Source organism: Pocillopora verrucosa, chromosome 3 (genome assembly GCF_036669915.1).
Source record: "Pocillopora verrucosa isolate sample1 chromosome 3, ASM3666991v2, whole genome shotgun sequence".
Taxonomy (NCBI): domain Eukaryota; kingdom Metazoa; phylum Cnidaria; class Anthozoa; order Scleractinia; family Pocilloporidae; genus Pocillopora; species Pocillopora verrucosa.
The window spans coordinates 8,777,326-8,793,388 of NC_089314.1; the positions used below are offsets into that span (position 1 = coordinate 8,777,326).

Genomic DNA, 16,063 nt, shown 5'->3' on the forward strand with positions numbered 1-16,063 from the left:
AAAAAGTTGAAATCTCTGTTTAAATCAACAATTTCCTCGTCTAATAGCCACAAAAAGTTAAAAAGATGAACCCCGACTTGCTCGTTCACTCATTGTACCAAAGGAGAAAGGCCAGATGAGAGCAAAGATGACCGAATTCGATCAATTCATTCATGCAATCATGAGCTGTATCATTCCTCATTTGAATTACACATAAAAGAACCAGTGCATTTCTTCTCTCTTGCCTCCTAACACTTGCCTACCTCACCTTCTAACACGGAGTTTTCCCTATTCTCAAATAATTATGAAAGAATTGGCTGAACTCAATCAAAAAAAAAAAAAAGGAAGACACAGATGGCCTTACACGAAGAAACTCTCCTAAACATAATTTTGAAATGAAAAGTCTGCCAGAAACACAGCGTAACTGCTGAAATGTTAAATAATAAATTTAACTGGTGCTGAAAGCGAAGATTTCTAGATGAATCAGGCAGTGGGTGGAAGCCAAGACCTAAACCTGAAGGGTCAGTTGTTGGGTATGGGAAAAAATTTTTAATTGGCTACTAAAAATACTCATCATTATTTTCTATCCATATCCAGACATCGAAAGTCCATCATTTGGTTCAACTTGTCCTACCGGTATATTAGCAACAGCACACAAAGGGAAAAATTACACAGAACCATCTTGGCCGCCAGTAGTTGCCACAGACAACTCCGGTATTAAGCCATTCGTTACTACAGTTGGAATAAGAGCCAAATACTACGAAGGAAAGCACTTGATTGTGTACAACGCAACTGATAGCGCAGAAAATAGAAAACTTTGCCGCTTTTACTTGTCCGTTGATGGTAAGTAGTATTTTACCAAAAACTGAATTAATTTATAGATAGACTTTAGAAAGCTCTTTAAGTATTTCAAAAGGTAACCATCAGGATCAACTAACATCTTCAAGACCGTAAGTGCGATTTTAAAAATTGCAGTAAACACCGTTATTATGAATCAATTTGACTTTTCTCCCGATGCAGTATGAAATTTGTTCACGGATTTTATTTAAGACTTTTAAGGTTGAACCACCGGAAGTATGATTATAAGTACATTTTTTATGTCAAAGTCACTAGATGCCGAAGGCTTCTCAGTCCGCTCAATGGTTTCTTCTTTGGACCTTGCGATAACATATATGGTTCAAAGTGCACAATGGGATGCGACAATGGATACAGCCTTGATGGCCCATCGAGTACCACATGTGTAGCTAAACCAGGTCACTTGACAGGGAGGTGGGATCAGGATTTCCCGGTTTGTAGAGGTAAGTTATGCAAATCTCATTATAGCTGAACTATTATCTTTAAATTGACTTACCCGATTATTTCTACATAAGTAAGAGCTTCGTTCCTCCTTTTCCAATCCCGAAGATCATTTGTGGAATCTCAGGTAATCATTGCTGGTTTTCAGCAATCAGAAACGATCTGATTCGCATCTTTCAAATTCATAGAAATGGGAAGCTTACAGATAGCTGGTAAAAATGTATTGCAGGTGAAATAGAGAGGCTGTTAAAGATGTCTTCATTATAAGGAATTAAGAGAGGTTGTCAGCAATTTTCAAGAATCCGGCGACAGAAGCAAAAATTCAACTTTTTTTTTATTTGTTCCAAAAGACCCTTTTGGTGAACTGTTTTCAAAAATAATATTCAAAAGTTTCAGCGAGTTTTTATTTAGCAAAATATACGAAAGTTCGAAATCGGCCAAGACGTACCTAATTTGCAAAATTTCTATCGGGCTTTCAGTGCATTTTCACAAAGGAATTTTCTTCGGAATTCAGTTTGTAAAGATTGCCGAAGAAACCGAAAAATAATGCAACATATTCCTTTTCAGAAACTCCGATTCATGGATTACCGTAGTAGACAACTTTCTAACCCCGCTGAGAAATTATTCTCATGCAACATATAGAGAAATGCATTTACTATGTGTAGTCTATGTTTTTAAAGTATATTATATCTGCATATAAAGGTATCCTCAATCCGTTTCCACAACGCAAATACAGTTAGCGTGCTTATTGCGTGACAAATGAAATTTGATGCACTAGCCGAAAAAAGGTGGACTACACAAACATGCTATTTTAGGGCCTGTTTACATGGAGGTGGGGGACCCCAGGTAGGTGGGGTAACCCGCCTGTCCATATAACTTCTTATTTTCTTTTGATCACGTTTACATGATAGGTGGGGTGACCCGCCTAGGCGGGTTGCCCGGTCTGCCAGGTAAGGTAACCCTGTAAGACGGGGTAACAATTAATTGCCACGTAAACGTGATAAGGTGGGGTAACCCGCCCCGGCCGGGCAAAAAGCTCAAAAGTGAAACATGTGTGTTTTAAAACTTTGTACATTTCCTAGCCGTCTCATGGCGGAAATCACGAGAAACTGCAACGGACACACAAGGAGTGTAAAACTTTCACATTTTGGAATATTTAGCGTTGTAAATCGACCACATTTCAAACTATTCCTTATAACGTATTAAGTCAATGGTTTCTCGCGTAACCTAACACCGCGTAACACAACGTGTTACGCTTTCATGGATAAATACATACGAGTCCAGGAATTAATATTTCACCTTTCTCGAGACGTGAGCTTGGGACGCCCAGGCTCAAACTTCCTAATTGCAAGCGCAACAACAAGCTCAATAAACCTCATCCCAGCACCCCGGGGTTGTAAACACGTTTTATTTTTCGACACACGGCTGGGCAGGTTACCTTACCTACCTGGGGTCCCCCACCTCCATGTAAAGAGGCCCTTAATTACAGTGACATTGGTAGAGATCTAAAAAGCAACAGAGCAAAACACCGCATGTATACACGAGGGCCATGCACAAGCGAGTATTTTCTTGCGAGAACTACATTTTTCGAATATTTTATGCGTGCGAAGATTTTATTTAGCTCACGCTCACGTATTTACAACAACATTTATAGTTACATGTAATTTACTCTAAAGTTATGCTAGTGGGATAGATTGTTAATTAAAAAACAATATAAGCGACAGGCCAATTTCAGCTAAAAACACGTCGACAGAGATAGTGTCTTTGTAAACAGCGATTTGTTTATTTAGCACTCGAGAAAAATAAACTCAAAAACTTTACCTAAAACGGTGGTTTGTTCGCTTAGCAATAAAGGTTGGGTAATTTTAAAGTTAAAATTGATATATTTAAATGAATCAAAACAGAAGTAGAGACCAAACACGTCGAGTTTTGTCCCAATAGCGTGTGATTTGCAATAAGAGTACAGCAAAGAAAATGGCCGAACTCCGTGAAAATGCACGCTATATATTTTGGTCTTGTGCGCTTGCTTTTCACGGGCCAAAAATAATATTTTTACATGATAAACAGAAAGAATTGCTCGTTGAAAAGAGCTCTTTTATTTTATGTACATTCGTATACCCCCGATGTTATGGTCGTCTGAAATATGGCAAAATTCAGCGTACAAACGGAATAAAAAGTATGGTGTACTTTACGCGGGTGGTTACAAACGAAAGAAAGTTTAGTTGGGGATGAAATATAGTTGGAAAGCTATTCCAAGGGATGAAAAACAACTTATGAAAAAATGAATCCAAGAAAATTTTTCGTTGTCTTGTACGAGCGTTGTGAAAATGCACTGAAAGCCCGATAGAAATTATGTAAATTAGGTAGGTCTTGGCAGATTTCGAACTTTCGTGTTTTTTGCCAAAATAAAAACTCGCTGGAACTTTTGAATATTATTTTTGAAAACAGTTCACCAAAAGGGTCTTTTGGAACAAATAAAAAAAAGTTGAATTTTTGCTTCTGTCGCCGGATTCTTGAAAATTACTGACAACCTCTCTTAATAAAGGAAATGATAGTTTAAACTATGGACGAGATAAGAAGTGACATACTAACCTTTTTACTTTCGGTGAGCACCAAATTAATTCATTGCAAAAAATTGAGTGTTTTAAAATAGTATCTAATGAAGAGACGTGAGCTTTCCTTATTTTTGCTGCATTGGCTTTTTATGTAGTTAACATGTGAAGATTAGTTCGTAAGTTAGAATATTATATACTTGACTAATACTGTTAGTAATTGGGTGAAGTAAATTACCTTAATTTACACTTTCCACTTTTACCTAGTACGGAGATGCACTAAACTGGATGTACCACAGTTTGGCATTGTATACCCTTTCATGTGTAAAATATCTCCTGTCAGTGGAACCGACTGTTATTTTGAGTGCAAGCATGGTTATAAGCTTGAAGGTGGCGTTGAGCAAGTACATTGCGGACTTGATGGAAAATGGGACGTGGGAGACGACCCATCTTTTAAATGCAAAGGTGAGTTAATCTGGTGATACAAGGACATAATATTTCAAAAAAGTCAAATTATACGGCATGGGCAGTTGCTCATAGAAGATAAAGTAAAGTTATTGAGGAAAATCAAAACAACGAATGCTTGATCTTGGCGTGATCATGATAATCGAACAAGAGCTGGCACATGATTATAATTTCGCATGTTCCCTTCTCACATCGGCCAATGGATAAAAATACTGAGGTCGCCACTCCTCTTCCTCTAGCTGTTATAGTTTTACCATACGAACTGCCATCGTGCACATTCATATATACATGTTTATAATAAAGTTCGGATATAACGTGCGCTGTCATTAGTTGAAACTGCGTGCTCTATCAGAGTATATATAGAACATAGAGCAATAGAGCTAAAGCTGTCACGTCAAGTGTCAAATTGTACCATGTCCGACTATTTCCCGGACTTCTCTCCTGCTTTTTTTCGTTGATTAAAAATGAAATTTCGGAACAAGCGAGTTGGCCAATAGCAGCAGAACTAAACAAAGGTTTGTAAACATGTCAAGCGCCGTAATTGACGTTATTATAACGTGAGCAGAGATGTACAGTCCGAATTTTGAAGGTTTTCACACTCAGTTAAATTGCAAGCTTACCTACGGTAATAAAAATCAAACACAGCTAACACTCGTGTAGTATATGCGTATGGAGCAAAGCGTAGCAATGCGCAGGGAATTTAACTGATTCTTTATTATAAAAAAAATCGAGTTTCTTTGGCTTTGATCTGTTCTGTTGTAAAGAAATTAGGAAGCGGCTAGAGCACTCAAGAAGTGGGGAGAAACACTCGACTACGTCTCGTGTTTCTCCCTACAACACTTTTTTCGTGTTCTAGTCGCCTCTTGCGTGCTTTACAAAAGAACAGAGCACAGTCAAGGTTTCTCTATTTGTTTAATAGCAGTGCCAACGAGGGGAGTAAATGGTTAAGAGGGACCAAGCTCCTCAAACTATGAAAAAATGCCGGTCGAGTCATTCGGAACATGGGAATTAATTGAATTGAATCTCGTAACTGTCGTTGTCGCGTTAGGGTAAGTTACAAAGGACTCTTTTTGGAGTCGTGGTCATCATTAGAATAAGTTATGAAATTCTTATGTCATAGGTTTGATTCGTTAAGCATGATTGGTCACTTTTGCCATTTATAGGTTAATAAGATATCATTATAATTTGAATCGAAACTGATCAATCATAATTGAAGTCAGCAGTCTTTCGGTATAAAACAGTCACGGCCAAAGTCATTCAGACAAACTGCAACTGAGCCGTTTTGGAATGCTTTCTTTCGGACAATGATACTGTAATCTCAGAGCGGCTATAACTCCTAAGTTGAAAATAGCCCCTTCATTCTTTAGTTAAAGCTGACAAACCTGGTCTTCACATTCTTTACTTGATATTGGCAAGAGTGTTGATCCTCTTTTATAATAACGGTTTTATCACTTAGCTAGTTCCTCTTCGTCATTTTTCATGAAAGTTCAAACCTTTTTCTCAGACATTACTCGCCCAGTGTTTGAAAGCTGTCCCTTGGACATTGCTATCGGCTTGGAGGAAGGAGGGCGTGCTGATGCAAACTGGACAATTCCTGTTGTATCTGACAATAGTCGCACTGACCCCAAAGTAACTGTGTCACCAAAGGGAATTCATCCACCTTATTCTTTTCACCAAACCACGAAAGTAATTTACACCGCCGTGGATTCTTCAGGAAATGTGGCAAAATGTTCATTTAAAATAACTGTTGAAGGTTTGTATCATGTGATACTTTAAGTTATAGGTAATAATGCCAAACGTTTCTGAGCAATTGCTATTTTCCGTTGAGATCGTAAAATGAGAACAGAATTTGAAATACCTTTCTTTCTTCCTTGTAGATAATGAGGGACCCGAGGTTGTCTACTGCCCGCCTGACCAGGAAATTAAGGCTGCGGGATGGGTTACAACAGTGAAGTGGAAACAACCAAAGTTTAAAGACAACAGTAACGAGCCATTGATAATAAGCTGCAGCCACAATGGATCAGCGGACTTTTATTGGGGAACTTGGAACGTACACTGTACTGCGTACGATAAAAATCCTAGTAACAAACCAGCCATCTGCAAATTCACACTAAATGTTAAACGTGAGTAACTAATAACATCTAGGGCTGCAGAAAATGCAGCGCATTAAGTATGTGACAAGGGAGAGTTTATTCATTCCCCCTCATTTTTGGCGAAGTTATGCAAGGGTGACTTGAAAGTTGTGGTGAGAATTAAAGTTGAAGAAGTCTTCTTTTTTTAAATTTATTTATTTATTTATTTTTAACAAATCCCTCTTCTGTTAGCGACGTAATTGATCACAAACAAGTGCTACATTTAGGCTTGGGCGACGATTTTTATTAATTAATTAGCTGAATTTTCCCTCTATCTGCTCTGTCCAAAACGTAATTCCTAAGAAACCTTTTCAGTAGGATCATTTATTGACAAGTAGTATTCGTTTACCACTCTAATAAGAAAGTTCCCGCGTTATGATTTGCACGGTCTGTTGAGCGGATACAAAAATAATAAGAAGGTATTTACATTTAAAGCGAAAGAAATATAATGTCCTTTTGATTTTTATCTTTCAATTCATTTTTTATTCTCTCAGCCCTGGAATGTCCAAAAAAGAAACCACCCAAGAATGGAGCGATGGCTTGTGATAACTGGGTTTTTGGGCACTTTTGCAGTCCGTTTTGCAATGACCAGTGGGATTTTCTAGAAGATTTTAGAGAATCTACTTGGTTTTGCACCGGAAGTGGAATGTGGTGGCCGCGTAGGCACTGGCCAGATTGCTCAAGTGAGTAAAATGTATTGCGATCAAGGAGCATGAAGCGAGGAATAATTTCTTCTCTGATAGGTAGCAGAATGCCCTTTTCCTAATAGACCTGCGGATCATCCATTATGTCATCCATGAAAAATTGGATGCAAAAAAAAAAAAAAAATTTTGAGAGATCTTTTTACTAATGTGGAACAACAGTTGGCTTTTTTTTGACGGAAATGCAAATGGAGGAATGTGAACGATATGCTCCATAAGCCTCATAAAAAAACTGAAACGCCACCTGAACCAACGCCAAAGTATGTTTTCATTGCTTTGGTCATTGTGGTCATTGTATTTAAGGCTTGTGCATGTCGCAAAAGATCTAGAGAAGTTCCCTTTCCCATCAGATTCTCCTTATTTAGGCAGTTTTTATCAGTACATGACAGAAATGTTCGGACAAACATTTGAAATAAATCCATCAAATCTATCTCCAATACAGAGAACAAAAATTTCTACTTTTATGCACTTTAAATGCTTTCATTTCCTTCGTAAAGAGGCAGCTCAGCCAAATAAAGCAAGGAGAAAAGGCGAATTGCATTACTATACTGGAGATTGCACGAATCCTGAAACCAGATCTCAAATAAAGGAACAGTTCATCAAGATTCTAAATAGTACTGTTCAGATTAACAGGGTTTGCCGTGAGAAGGCGTTTCGTGACAAATGCAAAGCAGAAAATGTGAAAGTGACGTGCTCTCTCGTTGACATCAAAGCAAGTAGGAACAAAAGAGAAGCAGGTGTGGTTTTAAGTCATTTTTTACAAGCTTATTTGCGCACTTTGCCTTGTCCGCTGAGATCACAATCGGCCATTTTTTGCCCAATCAACGCAAGAAAAAAACTAGTTGATTGTCGAATTGGTTATAATTCGTCTCGTCGTCATCATCATAATCATACATAATCAAAAATCATGTTGTTGCTATTATCAGAAAGAGTTTAATCATTGTCATTGTTGTCTCTATAACTGTTATTTTTGGATTTTGTGAAGGATGAAATATGATTTTAAAAGGGCAACATATCATCATCAATTTTAAATGATTAAACGATTGGTAGCGTTATGAAAAAAGGGGAAAAATGAAAACGACCTAAAAAAATACAAATAAACAGAGGGAGAAAATAAGATTTAATAGTGGTAGCTTTCGCTTATCATTAATTTTGAGTTTTTAAATCTCTTTTCATCACAGCGGTAGATGATATGAGTCTGAGAAGAGTCCCGCGAGCAGTTTCTGTGGCAAAAATAACTTTTGAGATTGCTGGTGAGTCTAAAAAGTCTTGAAACTGGACGGTTATTGCATGTCATTCTTTAGATGTAAACATGGGGCTCCACCTCCTTATAACAAGTAATCGAAGTTGGCATGAATACGGGAAGTCTTCCTTAAAGAAGTTAACCTGGAGTCTGTACATGCTAGCTCCATGTTTTCTGCCTTAATTTTAATTTACGCTAAAGGGTTCAGGGGAATGATTTCCAACCCATCTTTTTTTTCAATTTTTATAGATATATTTCTTGCAAAGGATACCTCGTTAATTTAAAACTACGTTTATGATTCATGTACGAGTTTTGAGTCAAAAGTGTTATTCCCATACATTCTTGTAGTATATCTTGGGGACGTTGTCACAGACGATACCAAAGAGAGCAAAATAAAGCTTGGAGACACAGGAGTGCAAATCACACAAAACATAAGCTCTCAAATCGTAGAGGTGTTGGATAAGGGAAACATTCCTATAACGTTACATGGCAAGAAATTCCTTCCGGATAAAAAATCTTTAAACTTTTCTGAACCAGAAAAGCAGTGCTCGGAAGGACAAACTTTCAGAAATGGATTCTGTCGTAAGTTGCCGATGAAATCATTATATTTTAGCTCGTTAATTCGCTTATTTTAGTAATTTTAGTAAACTAGTTTGTAATAAGATTACATTTATGCTTTTTTTTATTTCATAAGCTACAAAACAGTCTTGCCTTAATGAGTTGTTGTTGATAGCTTTTAGTTATTCAAGAAACAAATGCATTTTCTAATACTGTAAAAAAACAGTCCGGTCCCACCACATATGAACTTGTTGTTTCAATAAAGAGGACTGTTGTATGAACCCGCAGCCTAACTTAAAGGAACGGGATGACGATAGGGGAACGTTATTATCGTTCATACCAAGTAAACTGCGAGGTTAATGATTTGTTCTATTCGAGAGGCCTTAATTCGTAACTAACTCAGTTAAAATACCAGTTTCAGAATATTCGCCATTAAGTCGCTGTTTTCTCATCATTTTTAAAATTTTTTCCAGTAAACTGTACGTCTGGGACATATTTAGACAAAGGAACCGGTAGATGCAATGATTGCCCAGTTGGAACTTACCAAGAAAAAGACGCACAGATAGGGTGCGTCCAATGTCCAAATGGCACTTCAACAACGGAGTCAAGGACAGACAACAGTTCAAGTTGCCTTGGTAAGATAACAAAAATGTAAGGGATGAATATGAAAGCTATCCCCGCAGAAATGAAGTTAACACTACTTAAGGAGTAGTGAAAATAAGATTGCAAAAAAATTCAGGCCTGTACTGGATTTGAAACCATAAACTCTGCGATACCAAAGCAGTGTTCAACCAAATGAACTAAAAAGCAAACTAGGAGCTGGTCATCATGTTGGTTCGTAATAAAACCGTGGAGTGATGAAGCAATGACTGTGAATATATAAAAATCAAATGTGTGAACTGCAGTGTAAGAAATGAACATAAAAGCGATCTTCGCAGCAATGAACACTAATCAATCAGTTGTGAAAATAAGCCCTGAAAAAAGTTTAATGAGGCTTAATTTCCACTACTGTCTAAGTAATGTTCACTACTGCGAAGATCGCTTTCATATTTATTTCTTCAACCGCAGTTCACACTTATTATAATTATGATTCTCATATATTAAGAATGTTGGGAAAAAGTGGCAACGAAGAGAGCAGCTTATTTTCTAACATATAGCACAAAAACTAAGAAAAAATGATGCTGCAACCACAAGGGATAACTTTAAACGTTCACAGCAAACCAGTTGTGTCTAACTCAAATCACACGAAACGTACCATTGGACAACTTAAAACACAATGATAACATACAATGGTATCGGACGTGACTAGGTCTTAAGAAGACGATTCATCATCATTTTTGTAATCTAACGCGACAAAAGTGCCTTCTTGTCTATGTATGTATAATAATTTTTATAACTATTTTTTTGAAGCCTTGTGTAGAGCTGGTACATTCTCGCCCACTGGTTTAGAGCCCTGCATGAAGTGTGAAAAGGGGTTTTATCAGGAAGAGGACGGGCAAACAGTTTGTAAAAGATGTATTGAGGGGCGAACAACTTCATCTGAGGGTTCCAACAGCTCTGCAGAATGTGGTGGTAAATATCATTCTAAACTTCAAAAACTTGTTAAAGTTACACGAAACTAATGGGAAAAAACAGCATCATGGAAAAACTGAGGGTAAATCGAGAATTTGCTAGGTTGTGAATACTACACCTCTGTCCTAAAAGGGAAAAGCTCAACATCATCATCCTCCAGGAGTGAAGGAGGCCCATTGAATTGTTTTTGATTTATAAGAAATCAAGAGATTATAAACTAAGATATTCAATATTTTCTAAATTTGATTACGGCAGAAATGATCAAGTCAGCCTAAGAATGGCAACTGATAGCTGTCATGCATCTGCTCTTTTCCTGACTTGTGCTCGTTGTTTGCTGTGCGTGTTGTGACATTGAAATCCATACATGCATAATTATGATAACTATTGTTTAAAGTTGATATAAGCCTTTATCATTTTTGCAGTCGCTTGTTCAGCTGGGTCCTTCTCAAATAATGGACTGAAGCCTTGTATTTTATGTGACAGACGTTCTTATCAGCCACACAAAGAAAGCCGCAGCTGTCTTTTTTGTCCTGGTACCACTGAAACACAGAAAAATGGATCGAGGAGTCGTCAGGACTGCGTGGGTGAGTTGAAAATCAAGAGTCATAGCTTTCTGGCTCCCATTCATAATTAATTCGTGTGGAGACCATTACAGCGTTATTTCTTCGTCATTCTTACAGGAACATATGTAAATATCAAATCTATTGTAATGGAAAGATAATTGATTTGTCTTGGACCTCACTCTATGGACCTTGAACATTTATTTTAATTTGAGGAGGAACTTTTAGCCAGAGCTTTATAAAAAATATGTAGTTGGTACTCTAATAAGTGGCACAGTCATCCAGAGCTCGTGAATCACGTTTTTCTTGTAAACGCATAATGCAACCTTGCAAAATTTGATGGCATTGAATTATAACATGGCTTTTATTGTGAAAGAAGAGCATTTGTCTTTGTGTATGCGTGTTTCATTTTTCCACAGAGATAAACGAGTGTGATTCAAGTCCTTGCATAAACAACTCGACATGTAAAGGGCTGGTCGCTGAATACTTATGTTTATGTCCTCTTGGATTAGCCGGTAAGAATTGCGAAATAAACATTGACGATTGCCAATATGAACCATGCCTCAACAATGGAACCTGTCATGATCTTTTAAATGGATTCAGCTGCTCATGTCCACAAGGATTTGAGGGAGCCAACTGCGAATACGATATCGATGAATGTAAGTTATCACAATGCGTTCATGACTCAAAATGTAACAATATACCAGGCAGCTTTACCTGCATCTGCGAGACGGGTTTTACCGGAGTGCTATGCGACGTAGAGATTAATGAATGTGACACATCGCCGTGCCTAAATGATGCAACGTGCCTAAAGAAATCAAGAGGATATGAATGTATTTGTCCAAGAGGATTTCATGGCATTAACTGCGAGGACAAACTTGAGGCATGTGCGTCTCTTCCGTGCCAGAATGGGGGAAAGTGTATTGATGGTACCAACAGCTATCAGTGCAACTGCTCAGACGGGTTTAAAGGACTTCAATGCGAGATAAACATCGATGACTGTGCGGAGAGTCCTTGTATGAACAACTCCACATGCATAGATGGTGTTAACGAATTTTATTGTCGTTGCGATAACGGTTTGACCGGTAAAACATGTGAACTTAAAATAAATGACTGTCTCCTGGAGGTATGTAAGAATGACGGGATTTGCATCGCCACAGACGATGGTTTCAGATGTCAGTGTAGAGCTGGATTTGATGGATTAAACTGTGAAAACAACCTAGACGATTGCGCGTCCAACCCTTGCTCCAACAATGCCATCTGTCACGATGAAGTCAATAACTTTACGTGCCGTTGCCCTCCAGGTTACACTGGAAAAGACTGCAACATTGATATGGACGAATGTCAAGGGAAGCCTTGTCTCAACAATGGGACATGTTCTGATTACATAAACTCTTTTAGTTGCCAGTGTAAGGATGGTTTTGAGGGTTCTCTTTGCGAAATCGATGTAGATGACTGCAAAAACTCACCTTGTCTAAACAAAGGCATATGCACTGATCGTGTGAATGACTACACTTGCGAGTGCCCCTTTGGATTCACTGGCATCAACTGCGAAATCGAGCTGGATGAATGCAGTTCAAACCCATGTCTTCACGAAGGAACTTGTTTGGACCTTTTAGGACGATATGAGTGTGCCTGCATTGACGGTTATACTGGTGGGGATTGTGCTTATGATAGAGATGACTGTCTGAGTTCTCCATGTTTCAACAATGGGACATGCATTGACAAATTAAATGGTTACCTTTGCGAATGTCCTGATGGTTTTGTGGGATCACGATGTGAAAAAGATGTTATTGATTGCTTTGAAGACGTATGCCTGAACGGGGGCATCTGTAGAGACGGAATAAACACTTACAGCTGTGACTGTCCTTCTGGATTTTTTGGACAACATTGCGAATTCGAAATAGACGAATGCGACTCCTTCCCTTGTCTGTTTGGAGGATCTTGCTATGACAAAGTAAGAAGTTTGTAATGTAACGTATGAAAATTCATGATTACAACTTCGATAGCTAACGACGGAAGTTTTACTAACATTTGGAGCTAGTCAGGGAGATATTGAAACGTTACCTAAAATTTGTCACCAATTATTTAGCTCTCGGGTCATTGCTGGGACAATTTGCTTTGATTACGGACCCCAAGTACACAGGGAGAGGCTGCTGTCGATGTGTTCAAATTTAAATACCTGAGAAGGCAAGAGCTATAGCACCATTGTCCTTACATAACTAACAAATGCCCTCGACAAAAGCACCTAACGCTTTCTACCCTGTAATCAGAACAACCAGGAAACCAATAAATTTACGAACCAATTGCGCTTTTTAATATCTATATCATGATTTCCGCTCATGAGCATGTATATAGACTCTGGGATAGCCTTTACGGAGTAGTGGCGCCTTTACGTTTGTTACGTATCACTCACAGATCACATAACAAAATAGTCCAGGAATCTGTAACATGCTCAGTTTGTTTAACTTGCTTAACATCCTAGGTAAATGGTTATGTGTGCATCTGTCTCAATGGCTTTACTGGCATAAATTGCGAAGAAAATATCGACGACTGCAAGCTAAGTCCATGTCTTAACAACGGAACATGCATAGACGAAGTTGCAAACTACTCGTGTTATTGTCCAGAGGGCTTTGCCGGTCGGAATTGCGAAATTCTCATTGATTTCTGTGAAGAAGCAATCTGCACAAACGATGGAACCTGCATCAATTCACCCAAAGGTTTTGAATGCGAGTGTAGAAAAGGTTATTATGGAGAAAGATGCGAACTAGTCGTGGATGAATGTTGGACCCAACCTTGCTCAAATGATGCAACCTGTGTTAGCAATGGGAGAAATTTTACCTGTCTTTGCCCAGGTGGATTTACGGGGAAAATCTGCGAAGTTGACATAGACGAATGTGCCAGTAGTCCTTGCAAGAATGCTGCAATTTGTACCGATGTCATCGATGGGTTCACTTGCATTTGTAAAGAGGGCTACAATGGAACTTTGTGTGAAAATGACATTGACGAATGCAAGCTTAACCCTTGTTTAAACAATGGTACATGTCATAACCTGACACCAGGTTACAAGTGCAACTGTGGTGAATTAATTGGAGGGAAAAACTGCGACAAGGAATTGGATTTGTGTGAATCAAGTCCTTGCCGAAATGGAGGAAACTGCTCCATTGATCACTCCAACAGAACATTCAAATGCGTTTGTCGACCTGGTTTTACTGGAAGGCAGTGTGAACACGACATCGATGACTGCCGAGGAGTGTCCTGTTTTAAAAATTCATACTGCATTGACTTGGTAAACAACTACACCTGCGAGTGTCTTCCATCCTATACAGGGGACCATTGCGACATCCGTAAGTATCATTACTTGTACTGGAATCATGCTCCATGAGCTGTTGCCTTTGTTCATTGTGTAAACCTTACAAATGTATTATTTAAGTTACATAGTTATCATTCTAAAGCTATTAATAATGATGACTAAACTAAAGGAACAAGAAAGCTTTGCTAAAAACTTTATTTTCAATTCCATGGACTAAACGATGTATGAGATTGTGTTCTTGGTTTGTTCAAAACATAACTTCCTGAATTACCGCATGACGTGGTGATCCACTAAATGATTGACTGAAAGACAAACCGAAGGAAGTACGCACCGCTTGAATAAAAAATGATTGGCTGGTTGTATAAGATTTTGATTGATTAAGTTATCAATGAATTATCATGAGATTGATCGATCAGTCATTGAATTGATGGCAAGTTTTCGTGAGGTTTTTGTTTCTACTGCTTTCCGCATACCTACTACGCTAAATAAAGGTTTTCCACGCTCTTGATCAAAATGGCCACTTTTCGTTTCTAACCGGAGCTTGCTCATGAGGCAAAGCGTTACTTTCTGTTAAACGAGTTAGGTGATCCCTCCTTTTTTGATGGTGTCAATCGATCGTTTTAGTCACGCGGAATGCATATCATGAGAACAATAGCAAAGTGCTTTAAATGGTAGAAATGTTATCATTGAAATAAACGACTCGTAAATCCGTATTTCAAGGCAAGTATTGAGGTGGATGTCCAAGGACTAACATCATTTTACGATCGAGCACAATGGAAACACTGAGAAGCTCAGCAATTTTCAGGGTCGTTTGTTTGTTTTCAGGATGTTCATTTTTCAAACATTTTTCTTGTAACTCAGCGAAGGACATTTGTAGTCCCATAATTTCATCTTTGTAAAGTCCTATAGATGCCTATTAATAGTGCCAAGTTTGGAAAACTGGATAGTGAGTTGTTTAGAAAGGAATCATTTCGGTTAGCTGATCAGTAGATTGATTATCATCATTTGTCTATTTATTCATTTTTATTTCCTTTTTTTGCACTAGTTCTTCGCAGTAACTTCGATCTAATCTTCAAAAGGAAAACTCCAAACGACATGGTTCTTCTTCCGGATAACAACAGAATCCCCAACATGGCTCGTTTTACCATTGCCATGTTCCTAAAGGCGGATTCAAAAGTCAAGTCAGGAACTCTGTTTGGCTATAGCGTGGAGGAAGACACCAAAGAAAAAATAGTGTTGTATTACTCTGCCTCTCAATTGCACATGAAAGTGAAAGAAAAAATAATTAGCGCAGACTGCGCCCTGGCAGATGATCAATGGCATTTCGTAGGAGGCGTCTGGAATGGAGAAACAGGAGTTGCTTCGCTATATTTGGATGGACGAGAGTTAAAAAAACAATACAATATTCTTAAAGGAATACTCATGCCAGGTGGTGGGTGGATGTCCCTTGGAAAATTTTACTTTGCCTCGCAAAAAAGAGCTGATACATCTTCGTTCTTTTCTGGAACCCTCCATCAAGTGAACCTATGGAGCACTGCTGCTACAGCTGACCACATGTGGTTAGCGGCTCAGAACTGCTCTTGGCCCATTCCTGGAAGTACAAGAGGTTGGACTGATTTTCTTTTTGGAATCAAAGGAGCAGTGGAGAAGAAATTCAAGTCTGATTGCAAAGGTATTCAGTAACTTTTAACT

General features: G+C 38.3%; 1 protein-coding gene across 2 annotated transcripts in view; it reads left to right on the forward strand.

Annotated features, from left to right (window-relative positions):
- The window catches only part of LOC131786794 (uncharacterized), a 43,710-nt gene that overhangs the window by 21,701 nt on the left and 5,946 nt on the right, over positions 1–16,063 (forward strand). For both annotated transcript variants that reach the window (XM_066163721.1, XM_066163722.1), the window contains 15 exons: positions 577–822; positions 1,086–1,277; positions 4,095–4,292; positions 5,797–6,045; positions 6,170–6,415; positions 6,919–7,107; positions 7,623–7,862; positions 8,307–8,378; positions 8,717–8,950; positions 9,400–9,561; positions 10,337–10,498; positions 10,921–11,082; positions 11,478–13,015; positions 13,544–14,405; positions 15,417–16,043. In XM_066163721.1, coding sequence (XP_066019818.1) covers positions 577–822; positions 1,086–1,277; positions 4,095–4,292; positions 5,797–6,045; positions 6,170–6,415; positions 6,919–7,107; positions 7,623–7,862; positions 8,307–8,378; positions 8,717–8,950; positions 9,400–9,561; positions 10,337–10,498; positions 10,921–11,082; positions 11,478–13,015; positions 13,544–14,405; positions 15,417–16,043 — 5,379 coding nt within the window. The remainder of the gene's footprint in view (positions 1–576; positions 823–1,085; positions 1,278–4,094; positions 4,293–5,796; positions 6,046–6,169; positions 6,416–6,918; positions 7,108–7,622; positions 7,863–8,306; positions 8,379–8,716; positions 8,951–9,399; positions 9,562–10,336; positions 10,499–10,920; positions 11,083–11,477; positions 13,016–13,543; positions 14,406–15,416; positions 16,044–16,063) is intronic.